Genomic DNA, 19662 nt, shown 5'->3' with positions numbered 1-19662 from the left:
ACAAAGTGGTGCACTCAGTGCTGACAACACCTGGATGACAAGCAGGTTAGCCTTCAAAGTAAAAGCCAGCTGATATTTTTGTTGTGGCAAATTTAGAACTATCAGACAAAGGAAGTTACCCAACAGTGCACATGGCAAGGGAGATGGTAGACCAATTTTCCTGCTTCAGTTTGGTCCATGACAGGGTTTTCAAGCTATAAGCCATAATCCACTGAGGGGTTGTGAAATTTAATGAGCTAAAACTAGCACTTTGAAAAAAGAAGTGGAAAACACCTAAGTGACTGGGAACAATTAAGGGCATTGCTTCATTAAACTTTTAATGTGTGGCTGTATGTATGTTTAGTGGGCTGTGATGTAAAAATGTGTTTCCTATTGAGGATGTTGGTCAAAAAGCAGTCTGGTGAACAATGCTGATTAAGGGAATTTTGATTATAACTATTCTAGCCACATATGGCAAAAGAACTAAAAAATAAATCTAAGAATAAATGTGCTTGAATACATGGAATTTTGACACCTCGGAAATCTTAAGTAACTATATATTGTTAAATTGGACTGAACTGGCTACAAACCAGTACACAGAGTAAGAGCTATATTTTTTTAGTTTAAAAAAGTTGTATTAAAGAAGTACACACACACAAGTGCCGAAATGACTTGAAGGCTAAAGGAGCACACACTGGACTGTTAATAGGAGTTAGTTCCAGGTGGCAGAATCTCAAGGGTCTTATTTTCTTTCTGCCTTACCTGAATTTTCTATATTTTCTAGAACCATGCATTCATTTTTTAAAGGAGGCTAAGGAGACATGACAACTAAACACCGTATCTAATCTTAGTCCAGACCCTGTACTCCAGTAGAAAAATGCTATAAAGGACATAATTGACTAAAACTGACAGGATTGGAACACTGTATCAGTGTTTCAGTAACAGAATATCCCTATTCTTAGGAAACACATACTGGAGCATTAAGAAGTAAAAGGCCATAACTTATGTATATTTTATACACACACATATATGGGAGGACACACGAGTAATATTATAAAGCAAAATGGACTAATACGTTATCATAGGTGACTGGGTAACAAGTACATGGGTGCTCTGTGTTTTTGCTAATTTTTACTTGTGCAAGTGTTTTTCTAAGTTTTCAATTATTTCTAGATAGTTTTTTTAAAAAATTTATTTTAAAACAAGGAAAGAAATTAACTAAAAAGCAGTAACTCATTTATGCTAAACTCCTCCCAGAGGTCCACCAGTGTAAGAATAAGGGCCTACTTTTTGCATGTCTTTAGGACACTAAATGGAACCCCTGTTCTCGGAGCAACAGCTCCTCCTCAGGGAAGGGAATGCGTCTTACCTTCACCTCACCAGTGTTAGATGGCTGTTGGATGGGCTGGCCCAGCTGCTTCAGCGTGCTTGGCTTCAGGCCACAAGTCCTCACAGAGGGAGTCTTATCTGGGACAACCAGGAGCCAAACTGGTAACTTAAGTGCATTCTATTTCCCTACGTCTCTCATCTCTATTCTCAACCCCCCACTCCTGTCCCCTTCCCATTAGACAGCCCCTCCTCCCAGGTCTGTCCCACTCCTTACCGCTCAGGGAAAAGGCCTGCCTGGCCCTGGGCAGCCCCATGCTGCTGCCTCGGCCCACATTAGCTGGAGCCGGGAGAATTGCTCTCATGGGTCTTGCTGCAGCCAGTAGTGAAGGCTTGCCCCGTGCTCTGCCTTTAAGCTCTGAAGCTCTGGGACCAGGGGTGATCAGGTCAACTCTGAAGAAAACAAGAAAGAAAATCTAGAAATTCAGGACCAAGAGAAAGAAAAAGAAAAGTGCAGTCTCTAAATAGCACTTTATTGGAGGGATAATTTAGTGGTTAAACTGTCAAGCTTTAGACAGAAGGGTTCAAATAAAACCTTGAAGTTGTTGTGTGGCCCTGGGCAAGTAATTTCACTCTTCCGTTAACCTCAAGTTCCTAATATGTAAAATGGGACAGTAATTACATATACTTCATGGGGTTATTATGAAGATAAAAAGGTGCAAAAACAGTGCCTAAATAATGTAACTTCTCATCTGCCTGAATTAGAGTGTATCAATCTCCCATATGAGAGCACTTAGAGAACCAGGAGAACAGTCTGTTCGTTTTTGTTTTTTTCATCTTTGTAGCTCACATATTGAGCACAGAGCTTGTACCATAGAAGGCCTCAATCCACGTGTGCTAAAGTGACTCACTTGCCCAAACAAAAGGTCTGAAGTGCACAGCTTCATCCTCTAAGGATACAGAACCATCTCAAAATATATCGTTCAGGATGTTGAGAATACTGACTGTCTCCGAGAAATGGAAATGGATGACTGAGGATGGGACAGAAGGGTGATTTTTTCCAGTATATATTCCTTATACCTTTTGAGTTTAACCATGTGAGTATATTTCCTACTCAACAATAAAATTTTTTTAAATTATAACATAAATCGGAATTTCTAAACATGGGCAGTTTTAATATTATGGGCCAGAAAACTGTTTGTTGTGGGGACTATTCTATGTATTGTAAGATATGTAGCAGCATTCCTGGCCTCTACCCGCTAGATGCTGGTAGTAACCCCTACCCTGAGACCCAGTTGTAACAACCAAAAATGTCTCTAAACATTGCCACAATGTCCCCTGGAGGCAAAATGTTCCCCATTGTGAACCACTGTATGAATAAGTAAGGACTTCCAGGTACAAGACCACAACCCCCTCTTGAAAGGGGCTACATGGAGAATCCAGTCAAGCCTTAAAAGAGGTAAAGGGGGGTTGGGGGGATAAGCTGACACTTATGGACTTCCTCCCATCTGCAAGGCCTACCATCTTTTTCCGTCTATATGGTCAGCCACTGAGGATAAGATTTTTTTCAATACTCAATTCAAGATTTTTCAGAGGAGAGAACTGAACACAGAGGCATGAAGTGACTATGCCCAAGTCAAATGGAAGCCAGGGACAGAGTCACAAACAACTGAATTCTCTGACCACCATGACAGGAATCTTTCTGTAAGGTAGCCTTAACAGAGCTTCTCTTTCCAATCCAGTATCAGGACTGAATAGTAGTTTATAATATTGCCCACAGCCTGTACCAACAAGACCCTGATAACGGCTTTAGGGAAACTGACAGGAAGAGATGTATAAGGAACCTGACAGCAGAGTGTAAGAGGAAAGGTAAATCATTCCATGTTTCTAGGCCTTGGTTTTTGTACCTCCAAAATAGGAGCCATTAATGGCTCTGTGGCCTCTCAGGAATGCTGTAAGGGCACGGGACAAAACAAACGTGAGTTACTCTAAAGGCAATCCTATAATGTATAAACACAGTGGTTTACCCTGTAAGTTTTTTAGAAGCAGGGGGTGGACTGGAAGTGCTGGTCCCCTCGGCTGGTGGTGGCATGTCTGGGCTAGGACTGTCATTCTCGGTTGTTCTCAGAGAGACCTCAGGCTGCACACCACTCTTGACCACTGGCGTCTTAGTGACTGCTGTACCACGATTCCCAGGAGATTCCTTGACCAAAACATGGGCATCTGAGATGATCACTTCTTCCCACTCATTCTCCTCACCCACTTCTCTTGGAGGAGCTACACTTAAGAGCTGGCTTACAGCTTCCGAGTTCTCCAGAGTCAGTTGGGAGGTGGTTTCCTTAGAGGCATTTTGCTCAGTGAGGACAGGCTGCTGATTTCTTTTAACCACAGAGCCTTTGGAGGAGACGCCAGAAGCCAATTCCACTTTGACTTTGGCTGGCTTTTCCTAGAAAAAATAAAAATACCTTGTATGCATATGCCATTTGACAATTGACAACACATTCACAAATATTCTCTCATTTGATCCTCATAACAATAATGTATGGGCAACAGATAAGGAAGCAGAGGCCAGAGAGAGGTGGAAGCTAATGTAAGGTCCCAAGTATGAAACTGGCCTGAATCTAAGTCTTATGATTCCAGGTCCCTTTCACTACAGTATTTAATGCCGGAGTTAGGATAAAGCTCTTCTCCTCATAAACTTATTACTGGCATGCCTCTTTAGGTTTCAGCAAACAAACACTGACATTTTTTACCTTGACCTTTGACTGTTCAAAGCCTACTTTCCTCTACGTATAGGAAGAGGCTGGCACACTATCATATTGGGCCCAGAAGTCCTAATTTGTTTATGTTGGTGGTCCCTTCATGAGATACAGTTAATCCCAATGTGCTCACAATCTACAGAGACAGACTGGAGGCCTCTAACTCTGTTGGGGAAAAGTCTATCTTTTGTCCCAAATTCTTCCAGGTGAATATTAAGCCTGACTTACACATATGCTACAAACTCCTCCCTGGGTCAATATAACTCATATACTTATTATTTATGGGCTAGAAAATATTCAAAATCACTAAAAATACCAGCTTCTATCTCAGATAGAACTACTTTTAAAAATTCCTTGGTGCTTTAGCTTTTATGCAATCAGCATATATACATACATGTATACAAAGGGTGGAACAAAAGTAGGTTTACAGTTGTTCATATGGAAAGTAATATAATAATGAATAAATAATACAAGAATAAACTCTGTGATTCACATACTCACAATTGGGAACCTACTTTGCTCCACCCTATAATTATATACATACACACTCTAAAAAAATTTTTAAATAGTACTTGTCTCCAGGAAAGGTCTCAGAAAGGTTTCTTTCTTTTATGTGTGTAGTGAAAGGCACTGTAAACTAGGAGACATGAAACATAAAAGCTGGGTTCCATCTAGGCTCAGCTTCACTCCTAATTACTCAAGTGGCCCAAGGCAAGCTCTATCTGAAGCCTCATTTCCTCATCCTATAAAAGGCTAATATGCAAATCGACCAAATGGCAGAAGGACCGGTCACTATGATGCGCAATGACCACCAGGGGGCAGACGTTCAATGCAGGAGTTGCCCCCTGGTGGTCAGTATGCTCCCACAGGGGGAGCACCACTCAGCTAGAAGCTGGGCTCACGGCTAGCGAGTGCAGTGACTGTTGGGGGGAGCCTCTCCTGCCTCTGTGGCAGCACTAATGAGCAGTGAGCCAAGCAGTAAGGAGCAGCGAGCAGGCAGGCAGTAAGGAGCGAGGGGTCCCAGACTGTGAGAGGGCGCAGGCCGGGCTGAGGAACACTCCCCCCCCCCCAAATGTTGTGCACCGGGCCTCTAGTTATAAAATAAGAGAGTTGGGTTCTCAGTGTTTGTCAACAGCAGCAAGATAGCCTTTCAGGTGACCCCCGCACCACCAGCATCTGTGCTGTCATTAAATTTTATTACTACCTTCCAGTGACTGATTTGCAAAAACCGCTCACCCTTCCAAAGCCCCTCAGGCAGCATGTCACCTCTAGCTAAGAACTTTAAGAAATCTCCACAAAGCATTCTCAGATTCTAACACCCACTGGTGCATAAGGATGAGTAAAAATACAGGGCTTACTGACTGCTAAAGAGGGAAAAGTCTGCAGAAAAATAGACAAGTTAAACTAAGCTTCTAAGATGAGATCTTTGAGCAAAACACTGCCCACTTAAGTAGACTATTTTAGACAAAGATCCTTGGCAGGAAAACTGGATAACTTAAGCAATAAGCTAAAATTCTAGTTGGTGATCTCAGATTTCCTTACTCAGCCTCCCCTTTTTAGACGTCACCTTTCTTTCAAGATGAAAGGCAAATACTACCAGTTGCCCACTCAGAGACCTCAATTAGCACCATCAGAGAACACAAAGGAGTGAGGCGCTGAGCTACAGAGCCTTTTATACCATCCTTTGTTCCATCGAACTCATTGGGAACCATGCCACACATTTTTTGGGGCTAATTTTAGCCACTATGAGCTCCAGAACAATACAAGAAAAGGTTGAGTCATTTCCTGACTGGTGTGGACACATTTGGAGCTTTTAGAAACTATTTATACTTGCTTCAAAAAATCAGAACTAAAAAATGTTAGCAATGCTTAAAAAGTGTGTTTTAGTGGAAGAAAAGGCGCTGGCATAATTAGTGAAGTTAACAAGTCACTTCCCTTGAATCTATTTCCCCTCAGCTGGAAACTTGGAGTTGAACTAGCTGATAACCAAAGTCACTTTTAACTCTAAAATTCAAAGTACATTAATGCTAAAATGTTACTCTTTTTCTTCTTGTACTCACTTATTCATTCCTATGAGGTTTAGAAATCATAGAATCTACTCTTTACACAGTAACTCAGAAAAACCTTTGGGAAAAAATTCTGACTTAGCAAGTCAATATGGGGACAAGTAGATAAAAAAACCAATTGTCTTCATGTCATGAGTTTGATCTCAGAAAGAGAACCAAGGCTCAAAGTTATTTTAATCAAAAGTGGGAAAAAAGACATAAAATGAAAAAGAAAAGAAAGCCAAGTAAAAACATAATCTGAAGTGCAGGGCACAGGGTCAAGAAGATTGTTCCATGCAAAAGCATAGGAAGTAAGGTCAACAGACAGACCTCTGTGCATGAGTGAAGAAAGGCCAAGGAAGGTTCGACTACTATCCAATTCAATCTCCCTACTGCCACTGGGGAAGTACGTTTTGGGGAGACTAACTAGGGTGGGAATAAATGGGATGGCTTCACAGAGGCACACCGGAAGTACGCACAAGACACTGGACAAAACCTCCTGAGAGACACTAGCACGAGATCCTTCCTGCCCCTTGAAAGATCGAATTACTAACAATAATAGAGACAATAATTATATTGCTGCCAACAACGACAGGAATGAAGCCCCACTGAGGATTTAATAATGCCACGAACGTGTCATCCATTTTCCATGCATAATCTCACTGGACTCCTGCAACAACCCTAATGAGTTAGGCAGTGTTGTTTACTTATAGTTACAAATGAAAGGAAACCTAGATCAAGAGTAGAATCATAAAATGACTTGCCCAAGGTTGCATAGCTAAAAACTTGGGAAGCAGAGGTTTGAACTGAGGAAGCTAACTCCAGGACTGTTTTCCTAACTATTATCCTAGCCTATTTCCTGGAATTGGTATTATCCTGAACTTCAACATGGAGCCAGGGGGCAAAAATCATCATCCCAATATTTTTCAAGGAGATGTTGTGTGGAAATTGCCCCAGATAAACTTAGTAAGTATACTGCAATATAAGTTTTATCTACACAAATAAATCTGGACTATGCTGAGTTAAACACATTAAAAACACAATCCTAGCCTAAGCTATTTTCACAAAGACAATGCCCTTTTTCCTTTTCTATCTACCCAAATTCTACTGATCTAGGCCATCCCCTCTATAAAACCATCCCTGACTATTTTAGTCTTTTGGGCCCTGAATAATTTACAGTCTAATATAAAAATGTGACAAGCATGTACGATTTATATAGTAAGTGCCAAGCATACAACATGTGCTGAACTGAACTTCACAGGGCATAGCTTTGATGCTCATGTATTTACAAAGCATCAATTATCTAGAGAAATGGTATATATTTGGAAAGTTAGACTATGAAAGATCTTGAATATTAGTTAAGTACCTCCACTTTTAATAGGAGCATAGATTGAAAGGACTTTGAGCTAAGGAGTGAGAAAATGTGAGCTACACATCTAAGTAGCAAAAACAGTCAGTGTAAAGGATGGGCTGTTAAAAATTTAACCCTAATAGGAAATGAATAAATTAACATGGGTAGTCATCCATGGGAAATTATAAAACCATTACAGAAAACGTTTTTGAAGAATATTTAAAGGCATGATATATTAAATGAAAAAAGGCAAGATACAGAACTTGTATATTCACACAAAAAAAGACCAAAATATTAACTAATAATAGCTTTTCTTTGGATGGCATAAGCTTATGGGTAACATTTTATTCTTTCTTTTTAAAACAGTCTACAATGAAATTGACTTACTTGTATGGTCAGAAAATGAAAATAAACATTAATTTTTAAAGTTATCTGTTCTGAAGGAAAATCTACTTTGTGGACTTCCAAATCAGCAATGGCCAAAAGATTTTACCTTTGGGATCCACTTCCCTCCTAGGAAGTTACCACAGGTAGGGCACTTAGGTGGTTTGTGCCTTGTGACATATGTAAAGGAGCAACCTGGGCTGGTGCATGTCCCATGGCCTCGGCGGGTGTATGTAGTGGTCTGTAAAAAACCAAAGGGGGGGGGGTCAGAATCAACACCACAGTCTATCCCAGGGGTGGGCAAACTTTTTGACTCGAGGGCCACAATGGGTTCTTAAACTGGACCGGAGGGCCGGAACAAAAGCATGGATGGAGTGTTTGTGTGAACTAATATAAATTCAAAGTAAACATCATTACATAAAAGGGTACGGTCTTTTTTTTTTTTAGTTTTATTCATTTCAAACAGGCCGGATCCGGCCCACGGGCCATAGTTTGCCCACGGCTGGTCTATCCTAATGACCATTATCACCACAACAATGCCAGCAGGATAGCAGCTTGTAGAAGGATAGGCAATCTATAATAATAAAAGCATAATATGCTTAATTAGACCGGACTTCCTTCTGGATGACCTTCCAGATGAAGCCGGGGCTCCGAGGGAAGCCCGGGTCCCGGGTGCCAGAGGGAAGCCGGTGCTGGCAGCCGGGGGAAGGGGGGAGGGGGGAAGGAGGCCTACTCTTGCATGAATTTCGTGCATCGGGCCTCTAGTTCATGGTATAAAAGGTTGGAGTTGGAAAGGTCTGACTAGCTACAACTAGTGTACTTTTTAGAAATGGAGCAAATGAGTTCAAATGAGAAAAGAGAGCTGTCCAAGGTTATAGTTAGGCACCAGAAAAATAAAGATCGTAATAGCTGCTATTTTTAAAATTGATATGTAACTGACATATTAGTTTCAGATGTCTAACATAATGATCAATATTTGTGTATGTTGCAAAACAATCACCACAATAAATCTAGTTAATATCCATGAGTACACATAATTATAATTTTTTTTCTTGTGTTAAGAGTGGTTGCTATTAATTGAGCAGGGAATCACACAGTGCTGAACACTTTACATAGCATCTCATATAATGCTCTTAACAATGCTCTGAAGTTTATTCCTACTGAGGTTCAGAGTGGTTAAATGCTTTGCCTCAAATAGTAGTAACTCAAGGGCAGAGGTAGACCTAGAAACCAGGTCTAATTCTTGGTCCAAGATTTCCACGCACCCAGCTGCACCCTATGGCTCTGAATACTTCAAAGAATGTGCTTCATCTTCATTCTTATTAGTTAAAAATCAGAGAACCTAGGGTTCAGAGATAAAAAAAAAAGTAGACCATGGTCACTAAAAAATGAGAGGGAACTCCAGTAGAACCCAGAATTTAAGTACTATTTTCAATACCTGGTTGGCCATCCAAGTATGCAGAGGGCGGACTTGCTTGAGTTATACCTAGATTTTCAAAGTTGTACAGGTGGTCAACTTTGTTATCCAAGGGTCAATTTTATTTGCATATGGATATGCTCAGCCACTGGCTCTCACCATCCCTGCTGATTTCCCTTTCAACAGACTGTATTACAATGGGCTGTTACATGGCAGTTATAAGTAGAAATTAGCTACGAACCATTTCTAAATTAATGCTGGAAAGAAAACATTTCCTGTCAGATTTGTTCTGTCACTTATGAATGTGTATTCAGCTATCAATCCCAGCTTCCCTAGCCTGGCCCCAAAAAAATGAAAACCTCCCTTGAGAAAACACCTAGCTGCCACTTGGCTACCTCTTTCAGGACATCCAGGAAAAGGTGATTATGATAATGGTAACGACAGGGCAAGAATGAGTGTGAAGTGGTGTGGCACCAGGAAAAAAGACCAAGCTTTGGATTGCAGCTTGGCCACCCACACCCTGAATGACCAGATAATCTCTGAGAACTTTGCCAGTCCCAGCGTCCGAAGGTCTAAGACTTCTAGGAAACTACCTGGAAGAGAACTGTTCTGGAGGCCTAGCCTCCATCAATCCCCACACACTGACCAGTTTGATGGAGGTGGGGTTTTCCACAACCGAGTAGGCAGGAAGAGGCAGCATGATGAACTGTGTGGCTGGCGCAGAGGAGCTACTCTCACTGGAATCCTGTGGGCACATGGAGAGAGAGAGAGAGTGAAGAACACCGAGGACCTCCCCCAACACCAAGATCAGATCGAGTCCGATAACCACAATGTGCTTATTTAAAAAAATAAAGAATCTACAATTGTTTCAAAATAAGAAGTTTACTTAAGAGCAAATAAAAGTAGGAAAGAAACATTACCGCAGGGAACGTACTATCCTCATTTTACAGATTAAAAAAAAAACAGGTTCTCAGAGACTTAGATTTCCTAAGATCACATAAGCAGTTAGTGAAAGAACCCAACCCTCTGACCCTATCCAATGTCCTTACTGGCCAGTGCATGCTTCGTTATCATAAGCAGCACTGAGGCAACAAACAATAAAATGGATTCAGGCCTGGCATGGATTCTTCTGCAGAGGTACCTGCTCTCACCTTTACAGGCCACAGGGGCTACAGCATGCTGGTCCTACCTCTGAGGATACCATCCTACCAAGTGTAATAAAGGGCATGATGGCATCTTCCTACTTCAGGGGTCCAGGCTGTGGGATCACTGATACTGCTCTTTCCCCTCACTTGGGCGTAACATGTAAGTTCTGGAGAGAGATTTGCCTCTTCTTCCTCAATGATTAGTCCCATCAACCCGAAGAGAACTCCCCCTTCTTCCTACCTACCCCATACCCATGAAGACCATGTGGAAATCTCCTACACAGTTCAAGGTGCCACTTTGTTTGTTGAAACAATCTTCAGGAAACATAAAATCCTGACTGATACTATACCTGACAGATGCTGGCTTTATCTCATGGGTAGCCCACATACCATTTCCTCCTTCCTGCTACTGTATTATGTACTACCTCATATGGGGAAAGTTCCACCTATGCTGGGCAAGAGGAGCTAGCAAGATGCCTGAGAAACAGGAAACAACTTGGATCAAGCCCAGGGGCAAGAAGGTTCAAGAGGACTGCAGTCCCACTAGAAATGCCCCGTCAGCAGCTCTCTCCATTACCACATCTCCAGAGTCACACGGCATGGTGCTGGCTGTGAATTTTTAGTAATTCTCGAGGAAGTAAAAGACATCAGTACCAAAGTCACTTACCCTCATGACTGTTACCACTGACATGCTCTCCCCCACCTGGGGCTGAGGCACAGCCAGGCTTCCGGTGGGGAGGTCTGGTGAGCCGTTCACTAAGGTCTCTTCAATTACCAGGCTTGTCTGGTAAGGCTGGTGGCTCTCCCCTACCTCCAGGGAAGCCTCCTCCAGGAGCACATCCTGGCTGAGGATCTCTGAGGTGGTGATCTCCTGTACAGCACCCGGCTGGGCAAGGGCTCCCACCTCCTCAGTGAGGGCCTCCACAGCCATGCATTGCTCTGCCATGCCTGCATGGCTGGGCACTGTCTCCAGGGCTGTGTTGGATACAAGAGATGGTCCTTTTGAGGACACCTGGTTCTGGGCCACACACAGTTCCAGCTGAGGGCAGCTCCGGTCCTCCTGCAGGCTGCTCTTGGGGATGATGATGTAATCCGAGCGGGGTAGGATCTTGCGGAAACCTGGGATGTCCGGAACCACAGCGGTCAGTGTAGAGAGCTTAGAATTCTGAAGATGAGTAAGTCAGGAAAAGGGAGACAAGCAAAGATAAATGGAGTAAGGTAACATGGATATACATATCTGAGCTTTTTCTTCTCCCTGCAAAAGGGACCAGAAAGACTCTACTCTCTTGACTTAAGATTTAGATAGGTTCAGCCTCTATAACAGCAATGCCATCTTCATTTGAATCTCACTTAACCAATGTAGTTTCCTTGCTCATTCACACAGGAGACTGAGAACATGGATTAAAAGGGCACTGATCTTGGCATCCAAAACTGTGAATGGGAACCCCATGTTTGGCACAGTCTCAAGCAAATCCGTTCCCCTTTTTTGGACTAGCTCCCCAAACTGTAAAACGAGGGATCTGAATCTGGCTAATTATGAGTTCCTTTTCATCTCTGATACTTTAGGATTCCACAGTAACAGAAAATTTCAACAACAGAATTTATAATGTGCAATAAAAAAAGCAAAAAGCTTAAATTACAAGTCAAGGCCTAGTTGGAACTCACGGCAGCAAGAGTCCAAACATTGTTGGTTTCTCCCAGATTACTAAGAAGAGGATGAAGAGATCACGGAGCTAAGAAGGCCTCTGAGAGAATGTGCTTTTGGGAGGGGTTATCTGACAAGGGCCTAAATATATTGGGGGTGGGGGAAAGAATACAAATATTAACACTGACCTAGGATCTTCAAATTTAGAAAATAATTTCCTAACCTTAAAAACAACACTATTAAGTTAGATACTAATATTATTCCCACGTGGCAATGAAGGAATTGAAGCGCAAGGAGGTAACCTTTCCCAAAACTAGTAAGTAAAAAGCTGGGACTCCAGGCCAGGTCTACTAAAATGTTCTGCCTCCTCTCCCCCCACAAGGACTGTTTCCCAGACTCACAGTGGCATCTCCAATATTGTAGGTAACACAAAGCTGTTCCTGGAAGAGGAATGCCAAGCCAATAAGGACAAAATATCTAAATGGCAGTGGCAGACAGGCTCCACTAAGGGAAACCAGGTACTAGAAGCACAACGCTGAATGACTAATTGGCACCAAGAAAAGGGTGCTTTTGTGCGTTTTTTCCTTTTTGTGGTTTTTTTCCTCTTTTTCCATTTAAACTGAAAGTTACCCAATAAGAAAAATAGAAAAGCTCAAAGTGAACAGTTAAGTGAGAACTGAAATGGAACAAAAAATATTTCAGAAGCAACTTTAAAGAAACACTAAGTCAATTACAAAAGGATCTTAAATCAAAAGCAATAGTCAATGAGTCCACTTAAGGTACAAAGAAAGCACTCAGATGAAACAGTAAAGCAGACAGACCGAATCCTTTATGGAACCTTTACTGAAGAGATAATGGAGAAATGATATTCTTAAGTCATCCTTTGAAGCAGCCAGGTCAGGAGAACAAAACTAACTAATGGCAAATGCACAGGATGGTCTGGACTTAATCAACAGATTCAAGGATAGAGAAATCAGGATGGCCTAAATCAGCGGTCACCAACCTTTTGGACCTCGCAGACCACCAGTTGGTGACCACTGACCTAAAAGACATTCATCTTACAGACTGGAAGGAATAACACTGGAACTATGGCCTCTACCCCTTGGAAGGAGACCTGAGGGGCTGCTGAGGAGACAGCATGCCACAAGTACGCTGATACGCTTTCAAAGTATGCAGGCAGAGGGTCTCACCTTCACACCAGGCAATGTGGGTGAGGTCAAACACAGCACATAAAGCAGGGGTGGGGAACGTCCAGCCCGTGGGCCTTATAAAGCTCTTGAAATCATTTGGTCTGGCCCTGCCAAGGCATTAGGGGTGAGCTAATTAAATGTTTGACCAAATATAGCAGGCTAATTTTTAAGGTGATACTTTTGTATGGCCCATGAATAATGTCATAAATATCCAAATGGCTCTTCGCAGAAAAAAGGTTCCCCACCCCTGACATAAAGCCTCACCAGTCTTGGCATAGTCCAGATCAATGGTTCTCAACCTTCTGGCCCTTTAAATACAGTTCCTCATGTTGTGACCCAACCATAAAATTATTTTCGTTGCTACTTCATAACTGTAATGTTGCTACTGTTATGAATCGTAATGTAAATATCTGATATGCAGGATGGTCTTAGGCGACCCCTGTGAAAGGGTCGTTCAACCGCCAAAGGGGTCGCGACCCACAGGTTGAGAACCACTGGTCCAGATGCTCATTAAATGCCACCTTTTCTTATTATATGGTCACTGGACATTTAATCTACTAAAGAGTGATATTTATTGACTGAGTCAGCATGTGCCAAGAACTCAGTGAGGTGCTTTACATTATCTATTTTAAACCCTGTGAGTAGATACAATTATCTCCATTTTACAAATGAGAAAACCAAAACTCAAAAGGTTAAGTGGTTCTTCCCAGGTCACAGCTAGTTAGTATCAGAGCTAATCTATTCATGTTGTGGTGGCAGAGGTAAAATAATGGTAGATATAAATTAAAAATGGATAACAAAGAATCACTGCAGAGGATTTATTTTATGTTTTTTAACGTCTTAATAAGACCTACAGTAATGTCTTTTTAAGAACCATATCTCTATTCTATCCCTGGCTGGTGTGGTTCAGTGAACAGAGCACCGGCCTGAGCACCGAAAGGTCTCAGCTTCAATTCCTGGTCAAGGGCACATACCTGGGTTGCAGGTTCGTTCTCTGCCCCCTGTGGGGATACATGCAGGAGGCAGCCAGCTGATGTGTCTCTCTCACATTGATGTCTCTCTCTCTTCCTTCCTCCCTCCCTCACTTCCACTCTCTCTGAAAAGCAATAGAAAAAATATCCTCAGGTGAGAATTAACAAAAAACAAACAAAAAAAAATCACTACAGATTAGGTGAAAATTTTTTGGTATCATGGGCAAAAAGATTGTTGACTTTATAATGGGTGAACCAAAGGGAGTATGTGTACTTCTTCTAGCCTCCGCTTCCTCTCCCCCCACCCCACTCCCCCGCAGTGATTGTTTCCCAAATCCACAGTTTATAAACAAATTATCTGGAGGAGGAAGTACACAGTGACATCTCCAACACTATAGGTAACACAAAGCTGTTCCTGGAAGAGGAATCCCAAGCCAATAAGGACAAAATATCTAATTGGCAGTGGGATGAGCTCCACTAAGGAAAAATACAGCCTGTTCTGCCAAACAGTTGCATTCCTGGGGAACCTCTGCTTTACATTATAAAAAAGAAGTTAGAGACAATTGTTTCAATTAAAAAAATGGAGTTAAAGTTAAAAGGTCTCAGCAAGCAATAACAAGGTTATTTTCCTAAAAGAATTTTAGTTTTAAAAAACATAGCGGTGTTAACAGTTGTCAGTGAATTTTGTTATTGTGAACTAGAATAACAAAATGGCTGAGGGACACAAACCCAAATGCTTCCCTGCTTATTCTTCAATCTATGCACTCAAACCTTCATTCTCCTTCATCATCTTCTGCTTTAACCCTGCATTTCTGCTTCTAGCAAAGTTCACAGCCATCAGTGGTGATATTATACAAAGCTACTATACCTATCTCTAAACACAGAGCCCAACTGCTGATCACTATACCTGACAGTAATCATTAGAACACAAATTAATTATATTATGTTCAACTTATAACATGACCATTCTTGATGTAGGAGAAATGCCAATAGGGGGTGGGCAAAAGTAGATTTACAGTTGTAAATACATGAAACACAGAGTTTATTCTGGTATTATATTTTTCTATACCAATTGTAAACCTACCTTTGCCCTGTATAAAGGAAAATATTTACTACCCATAAGAATAAAAGGGCTCCAAGATATGCTAGAATTCAGAAAAGGAATCTAAGGCTCGCTGCAGATAACTCAGAAAACGCCATCTCCATGTACTGCTGCAACCAGAGGACAAAAGAGAACATAGTATCATCAAAATTAAAGCAGGCAATATCAGACAAAAGAAAGAAAAATGACTCAATTCAATTCAGTTTTCCCAAGAAAAGGAAACAGGAGAACAGGGGCTGATCTCCCTTAGGCCTTTACCATTGAACCAAAGGAGAAATAAGTTGGGGAAAAAGTTACTTACAGGATCCAAACCTTCTTTCTCTAGTTTGGCTTTCTCCAAGTAGTAACTCCTTTCAGCCACGCTGAGAAGCCTCCAGCTCTCGCTAATCTTCTTATTGATCTCAGACTGTGGGAGGTGGGGGAGCTCCTGCTGAACTTTCAGGTAGATGTCATAATAGTACAGAAGGTAAGCCGACCTGAGGAAGTAATGACTTCTTAAGGTTTTCCCTCATTTAGTTTTGAACAGTGAAGAGGTAGACACAAAACTCAGTATTTCATTTCAAAGCATTTAACTAAATAAGAACTGGAGCAAAGAAACATTTAAATAAGACCCCTAGATGGTGCATCAGAGGTTTATCTCTGTAGAAACCAGGAAGCAAAGGCTTGTCTGGTTTACTTCCATGGACCTTTTTCTGCAGGGATGACTGGCTTTAAAACCCAATATGAGCAAAGACAGACACAACTGCCCTGTCATTCCACCCTCAGAAAGGTTAGTTAGCGGGCTGATTACATAGTCGGACCACCACTCAGAGCCTTTACAGACTTTGGTCATCTCAGGCTGAGAGAGGGAAGCAAGTAGAATTATCACAGTGACCCAATGCAGCACGAAGTTAGAAGTATTCACAATTAAGAGGGAGAACAGAGCTATAATTTGCATAGTCTTTATAGGTATCTTGGTACTATTTATAATGCCACGTTTTTATTCATGCTTTATTTTAAATATTTAAATACTAACAATGGTAATAATAAGTAACATAGTTATTTTGTACAGTAAATCTTCCCAAGAACACTAACAGGTTCTTGGAATTGTGGCAAAACAATGTATAATGAAACCAAATTTATCATAGGCTAATTGATATAAACAAGAGTTAAGTCCCTAAAGCAGTGGTTCTCAACCTTCTGGCCCTTTAAATACCGTTCCTCATGTTGTGACCCAACCATAAAATTATTTTCGTTGCTACTTCATAACTGTAATGTTGCTACTGTTATGAATCGTAATGTAAATATCTGATATGCAGGATGGTCTTAGGCGACCCCTGTGAAAGGGTCATTCAACCGCCAAAGGGGTCGCGACCCACAGGCTGAGAACCGCTGCCCTATAGCATCCCATCAGTGGTATCATGAAACGACATTGAAGAAACTGATGTTATTCGAGGACTTGCTGTACATAGCTTCCACCATTGGTATGGTACAATTTCTTCTGACAGCCTGGAAACATGACCAAAATCTAGCCAGGAATGGCAACTGCTGGCATCAATCTCCCACTCCCCACTCCCCATCTCCCTTTCTCACAACCCCAATGCCCATCCAGAGACTTCTACTGACATGGCACTCTCAGTAAACATGGCAGCTTTAAAGTCTTCCTCAACATAGCTCTCCAAGCAGCGACTGTTCATAAATGCCAGCTACCAAAACATGTTGACTAACCTGGGTTTCTTGGCTTTTTCTCCATGTATTTTATACTTTTTCTTCTTCTTGGGTGGCCCAGGGGAGGTGTAACAGTAGGATTCCTCAATTTCCTCCATCACAACAGTTACCTCAGTACCATCATATGATGCATCCATGGCTAGAAGACAGTCAAACACAAATATGTTTCAAGAATCCACCTTAAAGGGAACAGCAAATGATTCCTTATCTCTGCCAGGGCCTTAAGGCTGAGTCATTTCCCAAACTCAGTAGGTCCTAAGAAATTCCTGGGGGGTACTTATTAGATACAGATTTCAGGATTCCCCCTGGCCTTCTGAATCAGAATCTCTAGAGGGTATGAAAATTTGCATGCTTAACGAGTGCCCTAGGTGAGTCCTTGGGCCAGACAAATGTGGGAACACTAACTTAGCCTTTTCACTTATGGGATACTCACAGTAAGGCTTCGGCTCAAAGATTTTAGTGCCACGTTATAAGAATCCCATATCGTAAAAAGAATACGTGGCCAGGAGTCAGAAGTTCCCTTCCTCATGCTCCATCAACTTAAGCAAACTGCTTAATTCACTCAATCATTCATTCAAACATGCAGTAAGTGCCTACATATGAGAGATTTCTTTACACTCTGCCAACCTGTGTGACTTCGGGCAGGTCCTTTAGCTGCAGGTTCAGTTCTCACGGATAAAAAAAAGATATCTCACCCACCTTACTACAGATTTTTACTGTCAAGGCTCAAGGACATCATAGCTACAATGCTATCTGAGAATAGTCGACTGCTGTACAAAAGAAAGGGTTCATTATGAAAGATGAATAATCTTTGGCTGAGGTGCTAACGACCTGCCCAAGGCCACCGTAGCAAATAGGACTTGCATGACAGATTTTTTTTTTCCAATTCAAAAACCCAATTATCTAGGCCTTCTTTCATTATACTACACTGCTCCCCACCTCCACTGGCAACCCTCTAAACCAGCACAGTTCAATAGACCTTCTGCGATGACAGAAATGTCCTATTATTTGTGCTCTCCAATATGGTAGCCACTTATGGCTAATGACCATCCGAAATATGGCTGGTATGATTAAGGAATTAATCTTGTTTAATTGTAATTAACTTAAATAGCTACATATGCCTAGTAGGTACGGCACTGGGTAGCACCGGTGTAAAGAGTAATCTGACAGACCAACATTAGCTCTCTGCCACTGGTCTAAGAAACAGAAATCTACCAACAGCTTTTCCTGGTAAAAGAAAGACATACAACAGCGTAATGAGTTAGCTGTGGCTACTACATTCTAAGTTGGAGTTTCAACCACGAGCCAACAGCTTTTCCTGGTAAAAGAAAGACATACAACAGTCTTTCTTTGGCTACTACATTCTAAGTTGGAGTTTCAACCACGAAACTCAATGCTTGGAGGCAGAAAGGTTCCCAAAAACCAAGTGCATTTTATGAGAAAGAAACAACATTCTTGCTCCTAAAAATCTGTCAATTTTTGCAGAGAATTTAGGATTCTGGGAAGAAGGAGTTGTGCTAGTAAACCCAGGGCTGATCTGTGCATTACCAAGCCCACTCACATCTCATTTAGCCCTCCCTACGCAAATGATAAGGTACCATATGGGGTATAATGAGAAAGACAGCACAGCATGTTGAGTCAGGAGACCTGGATCCAAGTCTAGAGCTCTAACTATGTCATCTCTGAAAAACTGTAAATTTCAGTTTGTTCCTCAAGTGAGACATAAAGAATCAATGGCTCCTAACTTTTCGGGAGGCAAGAACCCCTTTGAGAATGTTGTGAAAGCTAAAAACCTCTTTCGTAGAAAATACAGATAAAAAAATACTTCACCTATAATTTTAAAGATATACTCTAGGATAAGAACACATTATTCTATTCCCAAAGTTATTTCTAGTTCTGTGTCATCTCTAAATTATTTCCCTCCCCATTAGAAAACACACACACACCCCTACATACTGTCTGTCATAGTGAAAGAGAACATAACCCGCAATTTGGCTGGGTAAGAGGCCAGTGCCTTCAATGGGTAAGGGAAGCTAGAGTTCAAATCAGGGCTATGTGGGTACTGTACTTTTTTGCCCTTAATAACTGATTTCTCAGCCCTGCAGAGTCTTGCAGAGAAAAGCAATAATTGCAAGAGAGCACATGGGGTTTTAGCACCCAGAGCCTGGGTCTACGATTGTCTTCAGATCCTAGGCCTCAGTACAGCAATGCCCCCACCCCTCCCCCCAAAATGCAGGACAATATAAAGGTTAAAACCAAGGGCTTGGAAGGGCAGAAAAACAGGATTCGAATTTCAGTTACACTTTTTAACAGCGCCCGCAGAGCTCTATGACCTTGGGCAATCTACTTACTCTTAAGTCTCAGTTTTCTCACCTGCAAAGCAGAGTTACGGGCAGTCCTTGAAATTTGCGAGACACTTCCACTGCCCCATCATACTCTCCTCCCAAACTCGTGCGACAGCGCTGACGGCTCAGCTATGGACACGGTTTGACTCTGGATGAGTTTCTTCCCCTCTCTGGGTCCCACATATCCCAAAGGTACCGAATGCGAATGCGGGAGACTACGGCTCACAGCTCCTACTCTGCAGAAGGCACAGGGCACCGGAGCCACCCCACCCAGCTCGAGGTCGCCTCGCCGGTCG

The 19662-nt window shown here is 41.9% G+C and overlaps 1 protein-coding gene across 3 annotated transcripts in view; it reads right to left on the bottom strand.

Moving 5' to 3' along the window:
* Positions 1-17191, bottom strand: part of HMGXB3 (HMG box domain containing 3) — a 41550-nt gene extending 24359 nt beyond the window's left edge. For 2 of the 3 annotated variants that reach the window (XM_005870469.2, XM_005870471.2), the window contains exons 1-8: positions 17022-17191; positions 15616-15790; positions 11074-11571; positions 9908-10006; positions 7954-8085; positions 3333-3751; positions 1583-1758; positions 1349-1446 (exon numbers count right to left, since the gene is read on the bottom strand). In XM_005870469.2, coding sequence (XP_005870531.1) covers positions 1349-1446; positions 1583-1758; positions 3333-3751; positions 7954-8085; positions 9908-10006; positions 11074-11571; positions 15616-15790; positions 17022-17158 — 1734 coding nt within the window. In that variant the 5' untranslated portion in view covers positions 17159-17191. The remainder of the gene's footprint in view (positions 1-1348; positions 1447-1582; positions 1759-3332; positions 3752-7953; positions 8086-9907; positions 10007-11073; positions 11572-15615; positions 15791-17021) is intronic. The other variant, XM_005870470.2, reaches the window with a different exon arrangement.
* Positions 17192-19662: the final 2471 nt, after the last annotated feature.

Source organism: Myotis brandtii, unplaced genomic scaffold (assembly GCF_000412655.1).
Source record: "Myotis brandtii unplaced genomic scaffold, ASM41265v1 scaffold32, whole genome shotgun sequence".
Classification (NCBI taxonomy): Eukaryota; Metazoa; Chordata; class Mammalia; order Chiroptera; family Vespertilionidae; genus Myotis; species Myotis brandtii.
This window is presented reverse-complemented; position numbering and strand designations above follow the sequence as displayed.